This window comes from Muscardinus avellanarius (genome assembly GCF_963383645.1).
Source record: "Muscardinus avellanarius genome assembly, chromosome: 1".
Classification (NCBI taxonomy): Eukaryota; Metazoa; Chordata; class Mammalia; order Rodentia; family Gliridae; genus Muscardinus; species Muscardinus avellanarius.
The window spans coordinates 58,110,722-58,130,076 of NC_137786.1; the positions used below are offsets into that span (position 1 = coordinate 58,110,722).

The 19,355-nt window shown below is 42.8% G+C and overlaps 1 protein-coding gene across 1 annotated transcript; it reads left to right on the forward strand.

Annotated features, from left to right (window-relative positions):
- Window positions 1-5,925: 5,925 nt before the first annotated feature.
- On the forward strand, window positions 5,926-16,912 carry CCNB1 (cyclin B1; the record flags this gene model as incomplete). Its single annotated transcript, XM_080698463.1, has 9 exons — window positions 5,926-5,946; window positions 6,543-6,713; window positions 6,805-6,960; window positions 11,860-12,042; window positions 14,060-14,218; window positions 14,422-14,658; window positions 14,916-15,056; window positions 16,079-16,189; window positions 16,805-16,912. 9 exons carry the CDS (start codon window positions 5,926-5,928, stop codon window positions 16,910-16,912), a joined length of 1,287 nt encoding a protein of 428 aa, XP_080554589.1.
- Window positions 16,913-19,355: the final 2,443 nt, after the last annotated feature.

The window sequence follows — 19,355 nt, forward strand, 5'->3', positions numbered from 1 at the left end:
AACCTGGAGGTAGAAATTCCCTGGGTTCCATCCCCCAATACCACCATTAAATAAAATAGGGACTTCCGGGAAGATGGCGACCGAGAAAAGTGGGGCTTAAGAGCCCCGCTAACAACCAATCTCCATTACCACAAAATTAGCGCCTTTCATAGCCAGAAAACACCATCACCAGAAAAACAAAAAAACCACCAGGCTCCAGAGAGAAAGCTGACTGAGAACAGGGCTCAGAGCCACAGAGGAGATACACGCGCCCGAGGACGCAGCAGCAGCGCCATACTGCCGGCAGCAGCAGCGAACTCTCCGGGCGGCTACAGCAAGCCAAGGTGAGCCGCTGCGGAACAGCCAGGCGGGATCTTTCGGCGCAGAAAGCATTTAAAGCTCCCAGTGGCTGAGCTCAGCACACGCTGCAGGGACTCAAAGTGGAACTCAAAACCAGAGAAGAAAAAATATACCAGCCTCACGGCCGAGGGCGTGGCAGCAGCGCCATATTGCCACCGGCGGCAGCAGCAGCGAATTCAGTGAGGCCAGTACAGCTACATCTGCGTACTCAAGAACAGTGAGTCAAATTGCGGGCCACAGAGGAGAAATCCCAGTACTGTACTCCCTAGGACTTGAACCAGTGAGGGAGTGGCGGTGGCAGAGATATCACACCATAGGAGAACGTGCAACCTGGCACCCCCCATAGTTTAAAGCAGCCTCTATCGACTCCCAGGGTCAGAGACTCTGTGATACAACCCAGTAAAGGAGTAGTGGGGTCTGAGATACTACAGACTCGAGATCCAGAGCAGCTTAAGTGAAGTCATAGTGACCCAAGGGAAGAACCCAGAGAAGGCACAAACCTCCGAAATCATGGGAAAGAGGAATAACACTGGAGCAATGAATGCCCACAATCCCACAACATCAGAACCCGACAAAACAGAAAATCAGAGATTTCTAGAAGATCAAATCAGGAAAATAACTGTAGAAATAATAGAGGTGCTTCGAAAAGAACTCAGAGAGAGCCAAAAAGAGATAAAGGATGCAATTAATGAAGTAAAGGCCTCAATTCAAAGCACAAACAACCAATTAGACCACATAGAGAACAGAATCTCGCTCTTAGAAGATGAGCAATCCAAAAATGAACGCATAGTTTCTAATCTAGAAAAAAATATCCAACAGCAGGAATCTGACATTGAAGAAATATGGGCCCATCTTAAGAGAGCTAACCTAAGAATAATTGGAATAGAGGAGGGAAAAGAAAGTGAAACCAAAGGGATCAACAATCTCTTCAAGGAAGTAATAGCAGAAAATTTTCCAAACATAGAGCAAGAGGTTGATACACAGATCCAGGAAATTTATAGAACTCCCTTTAGACAGGATCAGAGAAGAGGATCCCCACGCCACATAATTGTCAAAATGACCAATGTGGAAGCCAAGCAGAGAATCTTAAAGGCAACAAAAACAAAGGGCCAAGTGACATTCAGAGGCAAACCAATTAGAATCACTCCAGACTTCCCAAACCAAGTCATGAGAGCCAGAAGGGCTTGGAGTAACATATTCCAAACTCTGAAAGAAAACAACTTCCAGCCAAAAATTTCCTATCCAGCAAAACTTTCTATCAAATTAGATGGAGAAATAAGAAGCTTCCATGACAAACAGAAACTGAAGGAATTTATGTCTTCAAAACCAGCGCTAGAGAAAATACTCAAAGAGATTAACTAAAAAGAAGAAATAAGTAACACACACCAGAACCAGAGAAACAAGACTTTCTATCCAACAGACAACTAAGATTGGTTATCTGTGGAGATTCATTATTTATGTTAGTCTTTTACCTATCTCTAAAGGGTATTGTTTGCCTTTATTGTTGTTAATTTTTAGGATTTCTAGTTGGAATATTAATATACCTTCAGATATAGCATTTGGAAATATTTTATCCAATTCCATTAGTAACTTATAACTCTGTTTACATTGTCTTTGGATATACAATATTTTTTTATTTTTTAGGGAGTTTGTATATTCTTCTGTTGCCTGTGCCATTGAAATCATATCCAAGAAATCACTGCCAATTTCAATGTTGTGAGATTTTATGACCCAGATTTTCTTCTAAAAGTTTATAGTCTTAAGATTTATATTTAGGCCTTTTATCTATTTTGAGTTAATACTTGTATGTGGGATTAGGTAAGGGTCCAATTTTATTCTTTTCCATGTAATTATTATTTTTCAACAATATTTAGTTAAAAGATTATTATTTCCACCACCAAATGTTTGTGGAAACCTTGTCAAGAATAACTTGACAATATAGGAAAGAATTTAGCTCTAGGCTTGTATTTAACTCCAATGGTTTATATATATGCCTTTAGAACAGTACTACACTGTTTCAATTATTGTAGCTTTATATGGTTTGAAAGCAGAAAATATATATCTTCTAGCTTTGTTCTTTTTCAAGATCGTTTTGGGTATCTAGAGTCCATATTCCATATTAGGATAGATTTTTTTTTCTGAAAAAGAAATATATAAATATATGATAGTTTCACCTAAAAAAACAGAAAAAAAATATCCTCTGGCAAGAAAGGAAGCAAAAAGAAGTATTGAAATGTTATCTTTAGGTCATCAAAAGCTTGGTATCAGACAAAAGAAACTGTTATGTGAGATTATCATTTTTAATGTTGGATAAATTGCTATAATACTAGATGTCAACCACTAAGCCAAGCATGGGAAGGAGGGATAGGGAGGGAATGGGGTGGGGATCGGGTGGGGGCTTACTGGGCGATGTGTGCATGTATGTCTACAAAAGTTTGTATCCCACTATGATGTATGAATACAGTGCACCAATAAAATTAAAAAAATAAAATAAAATAAAACAAGGTTGAAAAAAAAATAAAATAAAATAGGTCTAGGGGCATAGCTCAGAGGTAGGATGCCCCTGTGTTCAACTCCCAAGTACCAAAAAATAGTAATAAAATAAAACAATACCCAAGATAAAAGCCTGTTTGATAGTTCATTTGCTCCCAAGAAGATGGCGATTGTTTACCATGATCTCAAACCATTACTTTCCATTATTACTACCAGTGTGTGTGTGTGTGTGTGTGTGTGTGTGTGTGGTGCTGGGGTTGAACCCAGAGGCATTCTACCTTCTAGCTACACCCCCAGCCCAATATTCTTATTTGGAAACAGTGTCTCTGCATATGCCACCACACCTGGCCATTATTACCAATTTAAAAACAAGATTTCTGTATGAGAGCCGGGCGTGGTGGCACACACTTGTAATCCCCACGCTTGGGAGGCAGAGACAGGAGGATCGTTTGGGAGGCAGAGACAGGAGGATCACGCAGGTTCAAAGCCAGCTGCGCTGGCTTAAGAGACCCTGTTTCCAAATAAAAGTATAAAAAATAGGTCTGGGAGTGTAGCCCGGAGGTAGAAGGGCTTCCAGGAACCCCAGTACCACCACCAAAAAAAAAAAAAAAAAAAATAGATTTCCATTTGAAGTAAACTTTTTTTCTCTTTCTTTCTTTCTTTCTTTTTCTTTCTTTTTTTTTTTTTTTTTTTTTTTTTTTTTTTTTTTTTTTTTTTTTGCAGTACCAGGGATGGAACCCAGGGGCATTCTACCTCCAAACAACACCCCCAGCCCCATTTTTTATCCTTTATTTTGAAACAGGGTCTCACTGAGTTGCAAAGGACCTCACTAAGCAATAGCTGAGGCTGTCTGTGAACCCAGATCCTACTGTCTCAGCCTCCCAAATGCTGGGATTAAGAGCGTGCACCACCACGCCCAGCTACTTTACATCGTTTATAATACAAATTTTATTTCTCATCAAAGTATTCTGACTTTAAATTTAGATTATTATTCTCCCCTAAAATATCTACTATATTAATGCAAAGGTGCATCATGGTTTTACTAGTTAATGATCACATGAGTCACTATTCAAGAGTAAATGGCCACTACTTGGGAGGCTGAGAGAGGAGGATAGAAGGTTCAAGGCCAGCTTCAAGTACTGAGAATACAATCAACCTGTTTCAAACTAAAAATAGGGCTGGGGTAAAGCTCATAACTAGAATGCACCTGGATTCAGTCCCCGGTACAATAAATAAATAGGATTAGTGGTGTAGTTTGGAGGAGAATGTCCTTGGGTTTGATTCCAGTACCAAAAAAAAAAAAGGCCCTGGTGCTGCACACCTATAATTCCAGTACTTGGGAAGCTGAGACAGGAGAATGGCAGGTTTTAGGCCAGCCTCAGCAACCTAGCAAGATTCTTTAAAAATAAAAAATAAAATAGCTAGGGGTATAGGTCAGAGATAGAAGGCCCCTGAGTTCAATACCCAGTACCACCAAAAAAAAAAAAAAAAAAAAAAAAAAAAAAAAAATCTTAAGCTATAGAGCATGAATTCATGCATTCTGGGGAAATGGCAAAATTAATATGGTTCTATGTTTGAAAGAAGACACTTAGAAGTTATCTAGTAGAAGAATAGAAACCCCTTTTGGGAGCCGGATGTGGTGGCACACACTCCTAATCCCAGTACTGAAGAGGCTGAGACAGGAGAAATCACAGGTTCACAGCCAGCTTCAGCTACTTAGGCTCTCTGCAATTTAGGGCAACACTGTTTAAAATAAAGAAAAAATAGGGCTGAAGATGAAGCTTGGAGATGGAATGCTCCTGGGTTCAATCCCTAGTACCACAAGAATAAAAAGAAAATAAAACCTTTATGAATGAGATATATGTTAATAATGTAGGAGCCAGGCGTGGTGGCGCACGCATGTAAATCCCCACGCTTGGGAGGCTGAGACAGGAGGATCTCACAGGTTCGAAGCCAGCCTCAGCTACTTAGTGAGGCTCTCAGCAACTTAGTGAGACCCTGTTTCCAAATAAAATAGAAAATGGGTCTGGGAGTATAGCCCGGAAGTAGAAAGCCTCTGGGTTCCTGGAAGCCCTTCTACCTCTGGGCTACACTCCCAGACCTATTTTATATATTTTATTTGGAAACAGGGTCTCTTAAGCCAGCGCGGCTGGCTTCGAACCTGCGCGATCCTCCTGTCTCTGCCTCCCAAGCACAGGGATTACAAGCGTGGGCCACCACACCCGGCTCCGGTATTATTTTCTCGTTTTTTTTTTTTTTTTCCGGAATGAATCCATTGGTATTTTACTTCTGAGGTACATCTCTATCCCTTTTTATTTTTTATTTTTCAGTACTAGGGATGGAATCAACGGGCATTCTACCTCTGAGCTACACCCACATCCCTATTTTTTATTCTTTATTTTGAAACAGGGTCTCACTGAGTTGCAAAGGGCCTCACTAAGTAAAACAAGGTCTCTCTAGGTTGCTGAGACCTTCGCTAAATGGCTGAGGCTGCCCTTGAACCTGCGATCCTCTGGTCTCAACCTCCCAAGTAATGGGGTTACAGTGTTCCCTGTCCGGTTCCCTGAGACATTACTGCTGTTATAGAAGTGGAAAAGGAGTAGCGACCATTTAAATCAGAGCCAAAACTGCTTTGCATGTTTCTAAGCTGCGGACGCTCCAGAGTCCCACCTCAAAAGCCAGCCGGACCACAAGCTCTCGCGGCCCCACGTGGGCTGCCCAGCCCGCCCGCCTTGGCCTGGTGGCGGCAGCAGCGGCCCTAGGGCGCAGGCGCGCGCTGGCCCGCGGGAGGGAAGGGCGCTGCCTGCGGCCGCGGCCTCGCTCTGGCCCCGCCCCTGCCGAACGTCTTCGCGTGGTCGTCCTGGAAACGCATTCTGCGGGAACCTGCAGGCGCCAATGGGAAGGGAGCGAGTGCCACGAATGGGCCAATGAGGAGGAGGCGTTGCGGGGTTTAAACCAGAGCCGGGCTGGCTCCTCCCGGCGTGCTGAAGCCGAACGGCTGTTGATCTGTGTTGAGGTCTGGTCCGCAGCTCTTCTGGCGCTCAGGTGTTCCCGCTTCTGCCGGCTGAGCCGCTGCCTGGTGAAGAGGAAGCCATGGCTCTCCGAGTCACCAGGGTGAGCCCTGCGGGCGTGAGCAAACGCCGCCTGCCTCGCTGCGCGCCTTCGAGCCTGGTCACTATTGCGGGAGTTCCCGGGATCCGGGAGGACCGCGGCAGCGATGGGAGCCGGGGGAGGACGGGAGCAGGGTCACCGAGAGAGTGCGGAGCTGGGCCCCTGGCATGGCAGGGGAGTTTGGGGGACGGGCGGACTGCGGAAGGTGTGCGAGAGAACTGGACCAAGCTTGGATAAAGATCTTGGGGAGGTCGATGGAGAACTCTTTAAAAGCGAAGCAGAAACCATCTGCGCATCCTCTTTTCCAGAAATGTGTCTGCAGTTGGGGACTTTTCCTGTTCCCTCTCTAATCCAAGTTCACGGTGTTTTAGAGCAGGCCGGGATTTTGGGAGAAATCCCTCAAGGGGTGAACGGAGAGCTTTTGGGAGCAAACTGACGCGTCATGGCCGCAGAGTAAACCCTGCAACCCAGGTTTCCTATCGGAACCCATTGCTGCCGGCTTTCCTTTCTAAGATCCTCAAGTGTGCCTAACTTAATTGACCCTTGACTTAACTCGAATCTACCTGGACCAGCCCTTTAAGTGGTCTTTCTTCTTTCAGAACACGAAAAATAATGTTGAAAGTAAGGCCAAGATCAGTATGGCAGGCGCCAAGCGTGTGCCTGTGGCCACAGCTGCAGCCTGCAAGCCTGGGTTGAGGCCAAGAACAGCTCTTGGAGACATTGGCAACAAAGTTAGTGACCAGCTGCAGGCCAGAGTGCCTCTGAAAAAGGTAACTATCTTTCTGACCCAACTTCCCTGAAAAGCCCACATTTCAGCTGTGACCCATGAGAGAAAAACATTCTATGCTGTTTCACCTGCAGGAATCAAAAACTACAGTTTCTGGAAAAGTTATGGCTAAACTACCAAAAGCTCTGGAAAAGGCACCTGTGTGTGGGCCAGAACCAGAGTTGGAGCCTGAACCTGAACCGGAGCCTGAGCCTATTAAGGAGGAAAAACTGTCGCCTGAACCTATTTTGGTAAACCTATTCTTACCGTTTAAATTATTTTCTCTCATTTCACTCTTCTGCGTGGTATATAGACTTTGAATAAATAGTAAAGATGGTTAGGTTTATTGAATGCTTAGCCTAAGGCAGGCCCTACTAAGCTTTTATGTACAGCAACTCAGATAATCTTTACATGTATACTCTAGAGCATGTATTACCCCTACTGTTTAGATAATGGATAAAAGAAATTGTGAGGGTCACAACAGCAATGGCCTATGGGATTCAGGCATAGGCTTGTCTTACTTCAGAACCTCTACTTGTAATTTTTATATTATCCCCTTTGTAAATGATAGGAAATAGTAGCTGCCTGAAACCAAAGATTTTGTTGTCTAAATACAAACCAAAGCCGGGTGTGGTGGTGCACGCTTGTAATCCCAGTACTTGGGGAGGCTGACACAGGAAGATCTAGGTTCACGGCCAGCCTCAGCAACTTGTGAGGACCTCTGCAACATAATGAAAACCTGTTTCAAAATAAAGACTAAAATAGGGCTGGAAGTGTAGTTCAGAGGTAGAATCCCCCTGGGTTCAATCCCTAGTGCCGGGAAAAAAAAAAATTTAAAATAAATACAAACCAAGTCTATCCAGAACTTAGTCAGTGTAAAACATACTGTTTTCTTGAATCTTACTCCCTAATATGGTCACTAATGAATTAATAAGACTGTCATGTTGGATCATATAATGGAGTGAAGGAGAAAGAAGAGATTTGCTAAGATGAAGTAACACTTGGTCTAAAAAAACAAGAATTTACCAGGTGCAACGGCACGCACGCACCTGTAATCCCAATAACACATGCGGCTAAGGTAGAAGGATTGTAAATTTGAGGCCAGCCTCCGCAATCTAGCAAAACCCTTTCTCAAAATAAAGACTAAAAAGAGCTGGAGATAATATCTCAGCTGAGGGGTAGCTGGTCATGGTGGTGCACACCTGCAATCCCAGTACTTGGGAGGCTGAGACAGGATTTCACAGGTTCGAAGCCAGTCTCAGCTGCTTAGTGAGGTTCAGCAATCTAGTGATACCCTGTTTCCAAATAAAATATAAAATAGGTCTGGGAGTGTAGTCCAGAGGTAGAAAGCCCCTGGGTTTCATTCCCAGTAACACACACACACACACACACACACATACACACACACACACCAAAAAAAAAGAAAGAAAAGAAAAGCCCCTGAATTCAATCCCCAGTAACACAAACAAAAACCAAGGAACTTTGTTTAGGGATATAGTTGGTTGGCTGGTAAAGTCCTTGCAAAGCATGCATGAGGTATTGGGTTCAATCCCCCACACCAAAGCACAAAACAAAAATAACCCAAGAACCTTTTCTTTTTTCTTCAGTGCTGGAGTTTGAACCTAGGGGCAGTCTACCTCCGAACTACCTCTCCACCCTTTTTTTTTTTTTTTTTTTTGTGTGTGTGTGGTGGTACTGGGGTTCCTGGAAGCCCTTCTACCTCCGGGCTACAATCCCAGACCTATTTTTTAACTTTATGTGGAAACAGGGTCTCTTAAGCCAGCAAGGCTGGCTCCGAACCAGTGCAATCCTCCTGTCTCTGCCTCCCAAGCGCGGGGATTACAAGCGTGCGCCACCACGCCCGGCTCCACCCTTATTTTTTATTCTTTATTTTGAAGTAGCACCTCACTAAGTAGTTGAGGCTGGTTGTGAACCTGCGATTCTCCTGTCTTAGCTTCCCAAGTACTGGGGTAGTGCCACCACTGCTGGTTCCAAGAACTTATTAAATGTCAGGAATATAAATATCTCTGTGGAGGAAAAATCCCTTGTAGAAGAGGCTGCTTTCCTGAAATTAGTGTTTTTGTTTTGTTATGTTTTTGTGGGTCTGGGGATGGAACCCAGGGGCATTTGGCTTCCAAGCTATACCCCCTGCCCTATTTTTTAATTCTTTATTTTGAAACAGGGTCTCACTGAATTACAAAGGGCCTCACTAAGTAGCTGAGGCTGGCCACGAACCCGGATCCTCCTCCTGTCTTAGCCTCCCAAATGCTGAGACCTCTTAACTTTGGATCCTCCTGCTTTTGCAGCCTCCTGAAAAGCTATGATTGTAGCCATGGGCCACCGCATCCATACCTCTACTGATTCTTACCTTCCACACACACACTTTTTTTTTTTTTTTTTAAATAATGGGGATTGAACCCAGGGCATTCCGTTTTATTTTGAGACTTGGTCCCATCAAATTGCCCAAGCTGGCCTGGAATAGGTGATCCTTCTGACTCCAGCCTCCTTAGTTGGAATCATTAGTATTATAGTCATAAGCCACCCCACCCAACTTTTTATCTCATTTAGCCAACAACTTTTTGTCATACTCAAAACAGGTAAAACATTGACTCCTAAAGCCTTCCCTAACTTCCTCCACACCATCCCTGCTCACAGAATCAATCTCATTTAGTTTATTTACTTTTTCTCTACTAAATTCAAATAGCCCCTTGAGGAGGGAGGAGGGCTAAGGATATAGCCCAGTTTTATAGCACTTGTCTAGTATCTGGGTTCAATACCAGTACCCCCTTCCCCCCGAAATTAAAAGCCCCTTGAGGGCACCATGAGATTGATGCCTGGCACAGTTTGACTTAAAGAGGTGCTCAGAGCCGGGCGTGGTGGCACATGTTTGTAATCCCGTGCTTGGGAGGCTGAGACAGGAGGATCGCACAGGTTTGAAGCCAGCCTCATCTACTTAGTGAGGCTCTCAGCAGCTTAGTGAGACCCTGTTTCCCAATAAAATATAAAATAGGCCTGGGAATATAGCCTGGAGGTAGAAAGCCTCTGGGTTCCACCTCCAGTACCACCAAAAAGGAAAAAAGGTGCTCAAGCCAGGTGCGGTAGCATGCTCCTGTACTTGGGGTAGGCCAAGGTGAAGATCTAAAGTTGAAGGCCAAGCCGGGCATGGTGGTGCAACCTTGTAATCCCAGCATTGGGGAGGCTGAGACAGAAGGATCACAGTCACGGACAGCCTCAGCTACTACTTAGTGAGGCCCTGTGCAATTCAGTGAAACCCTGTTTCAAAATAAAGAATGAAAAATAGGGCTGGGGCATAGCTCAAAGGTAGAATGCCCTTGGGTTCCAACCTCAGTACTGCCCCCCCCCCCAAAAAAAAAGGAAAGAAAGTTGAAGGCCAACATGGGCAACTTAGAGACCTTGTCTCAAAATAACAAAGGGCTAGGGTAGAATACTATACACAAAAGGGTAAAAATAAAGAGCTGTGTGAGCCGGGTGTGGTGGCACACTGTTATAATCCCAAGCAAGGCCCTTTGCAACTAAGGGAGACCCTGTTTCAAAATAAGGAATAACAAAAAATAGGGCTGGGGTGTAGCTCCAAAGTAGAATGGCCCTGGGTTTCATTCTCAGTACTACAAAAGAAATGTTGGGTGTAGTGGCTCATGCTTGTCATCTCAGTTACTTGGGAGGCCAAGACAAGAGGCATGCAGGTTTGAGGCCAGCCTCAGCAATTTAGTAAAATAAAAGAATAGAGCTGGAGGGGATAGCTTAGAGGTAGAATGCCCCTGGGTTCAATTTCCAGTACCAAAAAAAGGTATTTAATAAATGTTTACACTGTAGGGTAAAAGGAGCTTAAAGGACGTGGTTGATATTAATGGCACGTAGCCGGTCATGATGGCGCATGCTTATAATCCCAGCGTTTGGGAGGCTGAGACAGGAGGATCGCACAGGTTCAAAGCCAGCCTCAGCTATTTAGTGAAGCTCTCAGCAACTTAGTGAGACCCTGTTTCCAAATAATAGAAAATAGGTCTGGGAATATAGCCCAGAGGTAGAAAGCCTCTGGGTTCCACCCCCAGTACCACCCAAAAAAGGGGGGGCGGGTAATAGGACAGATCCTGTATTCTCCTAAGTAGTGAGAAGCTGAGTAATGAGAATCAGACCATTTTGAAATAAACACTAAAGGCTGACTTATCATTTCTTTGAATAAACTAAACATGATGCTGATAAACAGCCTCATTACTAACCAGTTTCTTAGAGGAAGGTACAGAATATGAATCTCTTTTGCCTATAATTACTTAGGTTCTCACAACTTTATTTATTTTTTTTGCAGGTCTGGGGATAGAACCCAGGGGCATTTGACCTCCAAGCTACACCCCCTGCCCTATTTTTTTATTCTTTATTTTGAAACAGGGTCTCACTGAGTTGCGGAGGGCCTCACTAAGTAGCTGAGGCTGTCCGCGAACCGTGATCCTCCGGTCTCAGCCTCCCAAATGCTGGGATTACAAGCGTGCGCCACCACGCCCGGCGTTCTAACAACTTTAAATTGGCTTAGTCTAAATTTGGCATTTTGGGGTTTGGGGTTTTTGTGTGTTTGTGGTACAGGGGATGGAACCCAGGGGCCTTCTACCTCCGGGCTACACTCCCAGACTTATTTTCTATTTTTTATTTGGAAACAGGGTCTCTTAATTCAGCAGAAGCTGGCTTCGAATCTGCGGCAATCCTCCCAAGTGCGGGGATTACAAGCTTGTGCCACCACACCTGGCTTGGGTTTTTTAATGTTAATCACTTCCTTGAAAATAAACTGAGCAGGGCGTGGCAGCACACACTTGTAATCCCAGTACCTGGGAAACTGAGATAGGATCACGGGTTCTAGGCCTCTGCTACTTACTGAGGCCCTCCACAACTTAGTGAGACCCTATTTCAAAATAAGCCATACAAAATAGGGCTAGGGGTGTAGGTTGGAGGTAGAATGCCTGTGGATTCAATCCCCAGTACCGCAAAAAAAAACCTGAAAAGATATTTTTCCTTTAAGGGAATGAATTGTTTGTTCAGCATTATGATTTCCTGAGTTGGTGAGACCAATAATCTGCTCTTCATTACCAAACTATAGTGTGTGCCCGCTTTGCTATCACTTCAAGAGGTCTCTCTGTTTCAAGGTTGATACGCCCTCTCCGAGCCCAATGGAAACATCCGGCTGTGCCCCTGCAGAAGACTATCTGTGTCAAGCTTTCTCTGATGTGATTCTTGTGGTGAATGATGTGGATGCAGAAGATGGAGCTGACCCAAATCTTTGTAGTGAATATGTGAAAGATATCTATGCTTATCTGAGACAACTTGAGGTCTGTATAAGAATTAATCTTTCTAAATTGTATCTCACTCTATTAAAGATTTGCTTGGTTTTTGCTTTAGAGACAGGATCTCTCCATACTGCCCAGGCCAGGCTCAAGCCATCCTCCCTGCTTAGCCTCCCGAACTGGAGAGGCATAGCCAGAATTGCAGGCTTGAGTCAAAGTGCCTAGCTATTAATGATATTATTTTAGCCGGATTTTGTAGCACACGCCTATATTCCCAGTACTTGGGAGACTAAGACATGAAGATTATACGTTCAAGGCCATCCTTAGAAACTTAGTGATACGCTAGCAACTTAATGAGACCCTATTTCAAAATAGAAAATAAAAAGGGCTAGGGTTGTAGCTCAGAGGTAGAATGACCTTGGGTTCAAGCCACAATATCACAGAAACAAAAAACACTGGGTAAATATTAGTGTTTATTTTACTATACAAAATGTTTTTTGTTTTGGGAGTGGAAAGGTATTAATAGAAAATTGTATGTTTTCTGGGTGTGTGTGTGTTACTGGGAATTGAACCCAGAGGCATTCTACCTCCGAGCTACGCTCTCAGCCCAATTTTATTTCTTATTTGGAAACAGTCTCGCTAGGTTGATTCAAGTCTCACTACTTGCTGAGGCTGCCCTCAAACCTGTGATCCTCCCATCTCAGCATCCCGAGTACAGGGATTACAGGCATATGCCACCGTGCCGGGCAATAGAAAGTCTTAGAAGTTGGCTGGGCGTGGTGGCGCACGCTTGTAATCCCCACACTTGGGAGGAGGATTGCACAGGTTCGAAACCAGCCTCAGCTACTTAGTGAGGCTCTCAGCAACTTAGTGAGACCCTGTTTCCAAATAAAATATAAAATAGGTCTGGGAGTATAGCCCGGGCGTAGAAAGCCTCTGGGTTCCACCCCCAGTACCACAAAAAAAAAGTCTTAGAAGTGAGATAAAGTTGAAGAAAACCAAGGACTTTAGTTTTATAGTGTGTTCCTTTTGAGCATAACTAAGTTTCTCTGACAGTTGCATGCATATCAGGCACACTGACAACATGCCTTGCTTTGGGTATGGCTATACTCTTCTGCATTCTCCATACTCATCCACCTACTGCCTAATTATTCCTTTTAAAGCCAGGGAGTTTGAAATTTACTACATTCTAGCAGTAATGTGTGTCCACAATCTATTGACTTTCCTTCAGAAAGAGCCATAGTAGTCAACTAACTGTGTTAATTCTGGGGCTTATACCCTGGAGCAGGACTGGGTTCCAGTTCATCTCTTCATTGTGGATATTTTTTCTATTTCATAAAGCTCACTTGGTCAGGCTCTAGTTTTAGAATCTACAGTGAAAAGAGATGCTAGTATGGTATCTTTATTTGGGAGAAAGGTTGGACATGAGATTGAGCCAGAAGCTGTGGTGGTGAAATGAACATCTCAAGATCTGACAAAGGGAAAAACCTGTCACACTGCCCCTCTAATGTTTTTCTTTCCCGGAGATGGATCTTTTTAAAGCTATTATATGAGTAATTAACCTAGAAACTGTTACAAATTCTAAATGTGCAGAGGTATGGTAGTGAATGCTTATAATCCGAGTACTTGGGAAACTGAGACAGAAGGATCACAGCTTGGAGGCTCACAGCTTCAGGCCAGCCTCATAAACTTATTAAGACCCTTCACCTTCCACAACTTAGTGAGACTTTGTTTCAAAATAAAAGAATAAAATAGATGTACTTGGTGGCTCACACCTATAATCCTACTACTTGGAAGGCTATGACCAGAGGATCACAGGTTTGAGGACAGTCTCAGCAAGTAGCAAGACCCTCATTGACCTAGAAAGAACCTGTTTCCAAATGAAAATAAAATAGGGCTGGGGATGTAGCTTGGAAGTAGAATGTCCCTGGGTTCCATCCCCAGTACCATGAATTAAATTCTAAATTTCTCAAAGCTATTCTATGATAACTAATGGTCCTTCCTAGACATAAATGTCAAATGCAGTCATGCATCTAAGGATACTTGGTGTTTTCATCTGCAGGAAGAGCAATCAGTGAGGCCAAAATACCTTCTGGGCCGGGAAGTCACTGGAAATATGAGAGCTATCCTGATTGACTGGCTAATACAGGTGCAGATGAAATTCAGGTTGCTGCAGGAGACCATGTACATGACTGTTTCCATTATTGATCGGTTCATGCAGGTGAGCAGAATTCAGTAATTACAACTTCTCCATTCTAGGGTCCTAGTTGAGTCATAAGAAAATGACTTTTAGTCAAAATCTGTCTCAGGAGATAGTATCACTGGTTCAGATTTTGCTGTGGAAGTGTATCTCCCACATCTTTCACAGCTTTGTGTCTGCTTTTCAAGTATGTTTAATTTATCCAGTTGAAATTCCCATTGCAGAACAATTGCGTGCCCAAGAAGATGCTGCAGCTGGTTGGTGTCACTGCCATGTTTATTGCAAGCAAATACGAAGAAATGTACCCTCCAGAAATTGGTGACTTTGCTTTTGTGACTAACAACACTTACACTAAGCACCAAATCAGGCAAATGGAAATGAAGATTCTAAGAGTTTTAAACTTTGCTCTGGGCCGCCCTCTACCCTTGCACTTCCTTCGCAGAGCATCTAAGATTGGAGAGGTACAGATTTCTTGAGAAACTTTTATAGACCATTAGGGGATACTGCTGCTGCTAAGATAGTAAATGCATAACTAACATGGGGGAAGGGATGAATGTGTTACTTGATTCCAGTCAGGCTACATATCAGTATCATCAGTTCCTTCCATAGACAAATGCATTAGAGAGTCTTTAGATGCTTATAATTACACATAATGGGAATACGGGTTATTGCCAATGTAAAATTGTCCAAAAGTTTATTGACATGGGTTTTGTTCCAGGTTGATGTTGAGCAACACACATTGGCCAAATACTTGATGGAACTGACTATGTTGGACTACGACATGGTGCACTTTCCTCCTTCTCAAATAGCAGCAGGAGCTTTTTGCTTAGCCCTGAAAATTCTTGATAATGGTGAATGGGTAAGCTCTGTCTCCCCAAGCTCCCAAACTTTAAAATTTGTATTTTGGCTTTGGAAATGGTGGTTGAGTACAGAACGTTCATCATTAAGACTATTCTAGCCAGGCGTGGTGGCACGAGTCTGTAATCTCAGTGCTTGGGAGTCTAAGACAGGAGGATTGCGGGTTCAAGGACAGCCTCCACAACTCAGCAAGACCCTGTTTCAAAATAGAAAATAAGAGCTGGGGGTGTAGCATGGAGGTAGAAGGTCTCTAGGTTCAATTCCCAGTACCAGAAAAAAAGAAGAAAAGGCCAATTCCACTGGTTCCTATATATGGACACTACTGAGGGAAAGTTCAAAAATAATCTTATAAACATTATGGTATAATGCTACACACCTGTCTATAATCCCAGTACTTGGGAGGCTGAGACAGGATAAAAGATTCGAGAACAACCTCAGCAAGTAGTGAGATTCTCATTAACCTAGTGAGACCCTGTTTCAGAATGCCAGCTGTGGTGGCACATGCTTGTAATCCCAATATGTGGGAGGCTAAGACCGGAGGGTCGCGGTTTACGGACATCCTCAGCTACTTAGTGAGACCCTGTTTCAAAATAAAGAATAAAAAATAGGGCTGGGGGTGTAGTTTGGAGATAGAATGCCCCTGGAATCCATCCCCAGTACTGAAAAAGAAAAGAAAAAAGAAAAAAAATGGTCTCGATAATTTTTTTATTTTTTATTTATTTTTTTGCAGTAGTGGTACTGGGATGGAACCCGGGGGCTTTCTACCCCTGGGCTACACTCCCAGACCTATTTTCTATTGCATTTGGAAACAGGGTCTCACTAAGTTGCTGAAGCTGGCTTAAAACCTGCACAATCCTCCTGTCTCAGCCTCCCAAGTGCTAGGATTACAAGCGTGCACCACCATGCATGGCTTGTCTAAGTAGTCATGAAGCATCTATCTCCCTGCCCCACACTTGGACACATCTAGAAACTTTGAGAACCATTGTTCATGGGCATTTGTAACATGTTTTTTGTTGTTTTTAGACACCAACTCTGGAACACTACCTCTTATACACTGAAGAGTCTCTTCTTCCTGTAATGCAGCACCTGGCTAAGAATATAGTCATGGTGAATCGGGGGCTTACAAAGCACATGGTGAGTCAAATTCGTTGGTATTGTAGATGTTGTAATAGTAAAATAATTCATATTGGATGACGAAAAATGCCTAGCTTTTGAGGAGTTTGATTTGAGATTTTGTTTTGCCATTGAGCTACATTCCCAGCTCCAGGAATGGTTTGTTTTTATTTGTGTAAATGGGGATTGAGCCACAGGGCATTTTACCTCTGAGCTACCCCCCTCCATTTTTATTCTTTTTTTTTTTTTTTTTTTTGGTGGTACTGGGGTTCCTGGAAACCCTTCTACCTCCAGGTTACACTCCCAGACCTATTTTTATACTTTTTATTTGGAGACAGGGTCTCTTAAGCCAGCACAGCTGGCTTTGAACCTGCGCGATCCTCCTGTCTCCGTCTCCCAAGCGGGGATTACAAGCATGCACCACCACGCCCGACTTTATTCTTAATTTTGAAATGGCCTCACTGAGTTGCGGAGGTCTTTACTAAATACCTGAGGCTGGCTGCAATTGTATGATCCTTCTGTCTCAGCCTCCCAAGTAGTGGGATTATAAGTCTGCCCCCACGCCTGTTTTAAATGGATATCATTGGATCTCGTGATGTTTTCCTCCCTTTAATTACTTGTACTTTTCTCTTCCAGACTATCAGGAACAAGTATGCCACATCTAAGCATGCTAACATCAGCACTCTAGCACAGCTGAATTCTGCACTAGTTCAAGATTTAGCCAAGGCTGTGGCAAAGGCGTAACTTGTGAACTTGAGTTGGAGTACTATATCTGCAAATAAAATTGGCACCATGTGCCACCTGTACATACATTTACTCACTTTTAATAAAGGTTGCGGCCCTTTTTGTTTTTCATAGCTTAACTCATTTGAATGTAATTACCTTCTTTTCTAGGGTAACCCGAAAGTTATCTTAAAGGGTTGAAGGACTGCATTCAGTGTACCAAGGAATCCAACAAATGTATATAGTTGTTGCCTGTATGTTTATATACTCGTCCTTGTTTCTTTGTACCTGGCATTTACTTTTAAAATGAGGTGAGGATATATATAAAACTGTTACTTGCCAAGTCACCTTAAAGAATCCTCTTCCTTGTTCTTTTAAAGTAAAAGACTACCACCTCATCCTTAGTTCCTCTGTTCTCTGTTTTATTCTAATGTTTGCTGTCCTAATTATAAGTTTTGTTTTGCTTTTCTATTTTTTTTTTTCTGTTTTGAAACAGGGTGTAGCTAAGTAGCTAAGCTGAGATCAAGTTTTTTTGCTTTGAAGAATAAGGATTTTAATAGACATTCTAACCTAGTTTTTGTTTTATGCATTTATTTTCATTTATTGGATAGGAAAGTAAAACAAGGGTATTCTTTCAAGGAACCAGGTACTTTGCTTCTTCTCAATTCCATCCACTTACCAGGTACCAATGGACATGGTTGGTTTTAAGTGGGCTCCTTCTGTATGTGACAAGTCCTCTCAATGTGCATCGGCCTTTCTGTGTTGGCGTCTCTTTACGAGGTGTGGATGGACTGTAATTATTTCACCATTCCCCTGTTGGTGTCCAGACTGCGTTTTCTCTGCATGTTCAGACAGTGCTGTTGAAATGTCATTCTATACTGTGCTTTTCTTTATACGCTGGTATCTCAGTGTGCATTTTAAGCTGTGACAGGTAGATACGGATGTGCTGTTTTTTTCTGCATCCTGAAACTACTCAGTCTTTTTCTGAATTAAAATGGCAAAAAAAGTATCCTACTGCATTTGCTGTTTTAACTTAATGAAGACAGTTTGAATAAATTGTTTAAAAACATAGAAGGCTTTCCCAGCTTGTCATTTGCTCTTTGGCTGTTTATGCTTTATTTTGCCATGCAGAGGTTTTACATATTCATATTACCAGGTCTATTACTTCTGTAGTTGCCTTTAGATACTCTTTTTTGGTCAGTTCCATCCCAAAACAATGAACATTTTCTAAAATTAGTTTTTCTCAGAAAATTTTCATACTTCATTAAGCTGCTTTTGTATGTGAATTTAGGGTTCTTCTAGGTGGCACTCATTTATGCCAGGACTATCCAATTAAAACTCTTCTAGTTCAAGTTAATATTTTATTTTTTGTGTGTGTGTGGTACTGGAGGTGGAACCCAGAGGCTTTCTAAAAACTCCAGGCTATACTCCCAGACCAATTTTCTATTTTATTTGGAAATAGGGTTTCACTAAGTTGCTGAGAGCCTCACTAAGTAGCTGAGGCTGGCTTCAAACCTGTGCGATCTTCCTGTCTCAGCCTCCCAAGCCCAGGGATTACAAGCGTGCGCCACCACGCCCGGCTTTCAAGTTAATATTTTAAATGCCTATTGTTCTCTGACCTGCTTTTTTAAAAAAATTTTTTTTCATGAGATAATTTGTTTTTTTGTGGCATTGGAGATTAAACCAGGGCATTGTACATCTAAGGTACATCCCCAGCCCTATTTATATTACTTTTGTAGTACTGGGGGTGGAACCCAGGGGCTTTCAACCTGAGTTACACCCCAGCCCTACTTTACTTCACTTTGAAACAGTTTCCCTAAATTATGAAGGGCCTCACAATTTGGCTTCGGCTGACCATAAACCTGCTATCCTGTCTCAGCCTCCCAAGTACTGGGATTACATGAATGTTCTACCATGCCCGGAAATGGTATAGTTTTATACTATACTTACCAACTTATCTGCTCAGATGCAGCTCACCACTAGTTTTCAAGTATTTGGGAGCATTATAAAATAGTTTCTCATATTAACTTTAAATCCAGGCATGATAGTGTGCACTTGTAATCCTAGTACTTGGGAGTCTGAGGCAGAAGGATCAGAGATTTGACAGCCTCAGCATCTAATGAAAATTTCATCCACCTAGTGAGACCCCGTTTCAAAGTAAAAATAAAATAAGGCCAGGGGTGTGTATCTCGGAGGTGTAGAATTCCCCAGTATCAAAAACAAAATTATGTATAGTAACAAAAAAGTTCCTTTGAGATTTTGCCTGTACATTAGGTATTATCTTGGGTTAGGCAGGAATATTATCTTCCCCTCTAGAAATTTTTCCATCAAGCCTTGTTCATGCCCTTCAATACAATGTTAGATATAATTCTGTAATTTTCAGATATGCTGGGTTTATGGTTTTTGCCATTATGAGTTAGACATATTTATACTTCTATTTTTATGGCTTTGGGGGAGGCAGTAC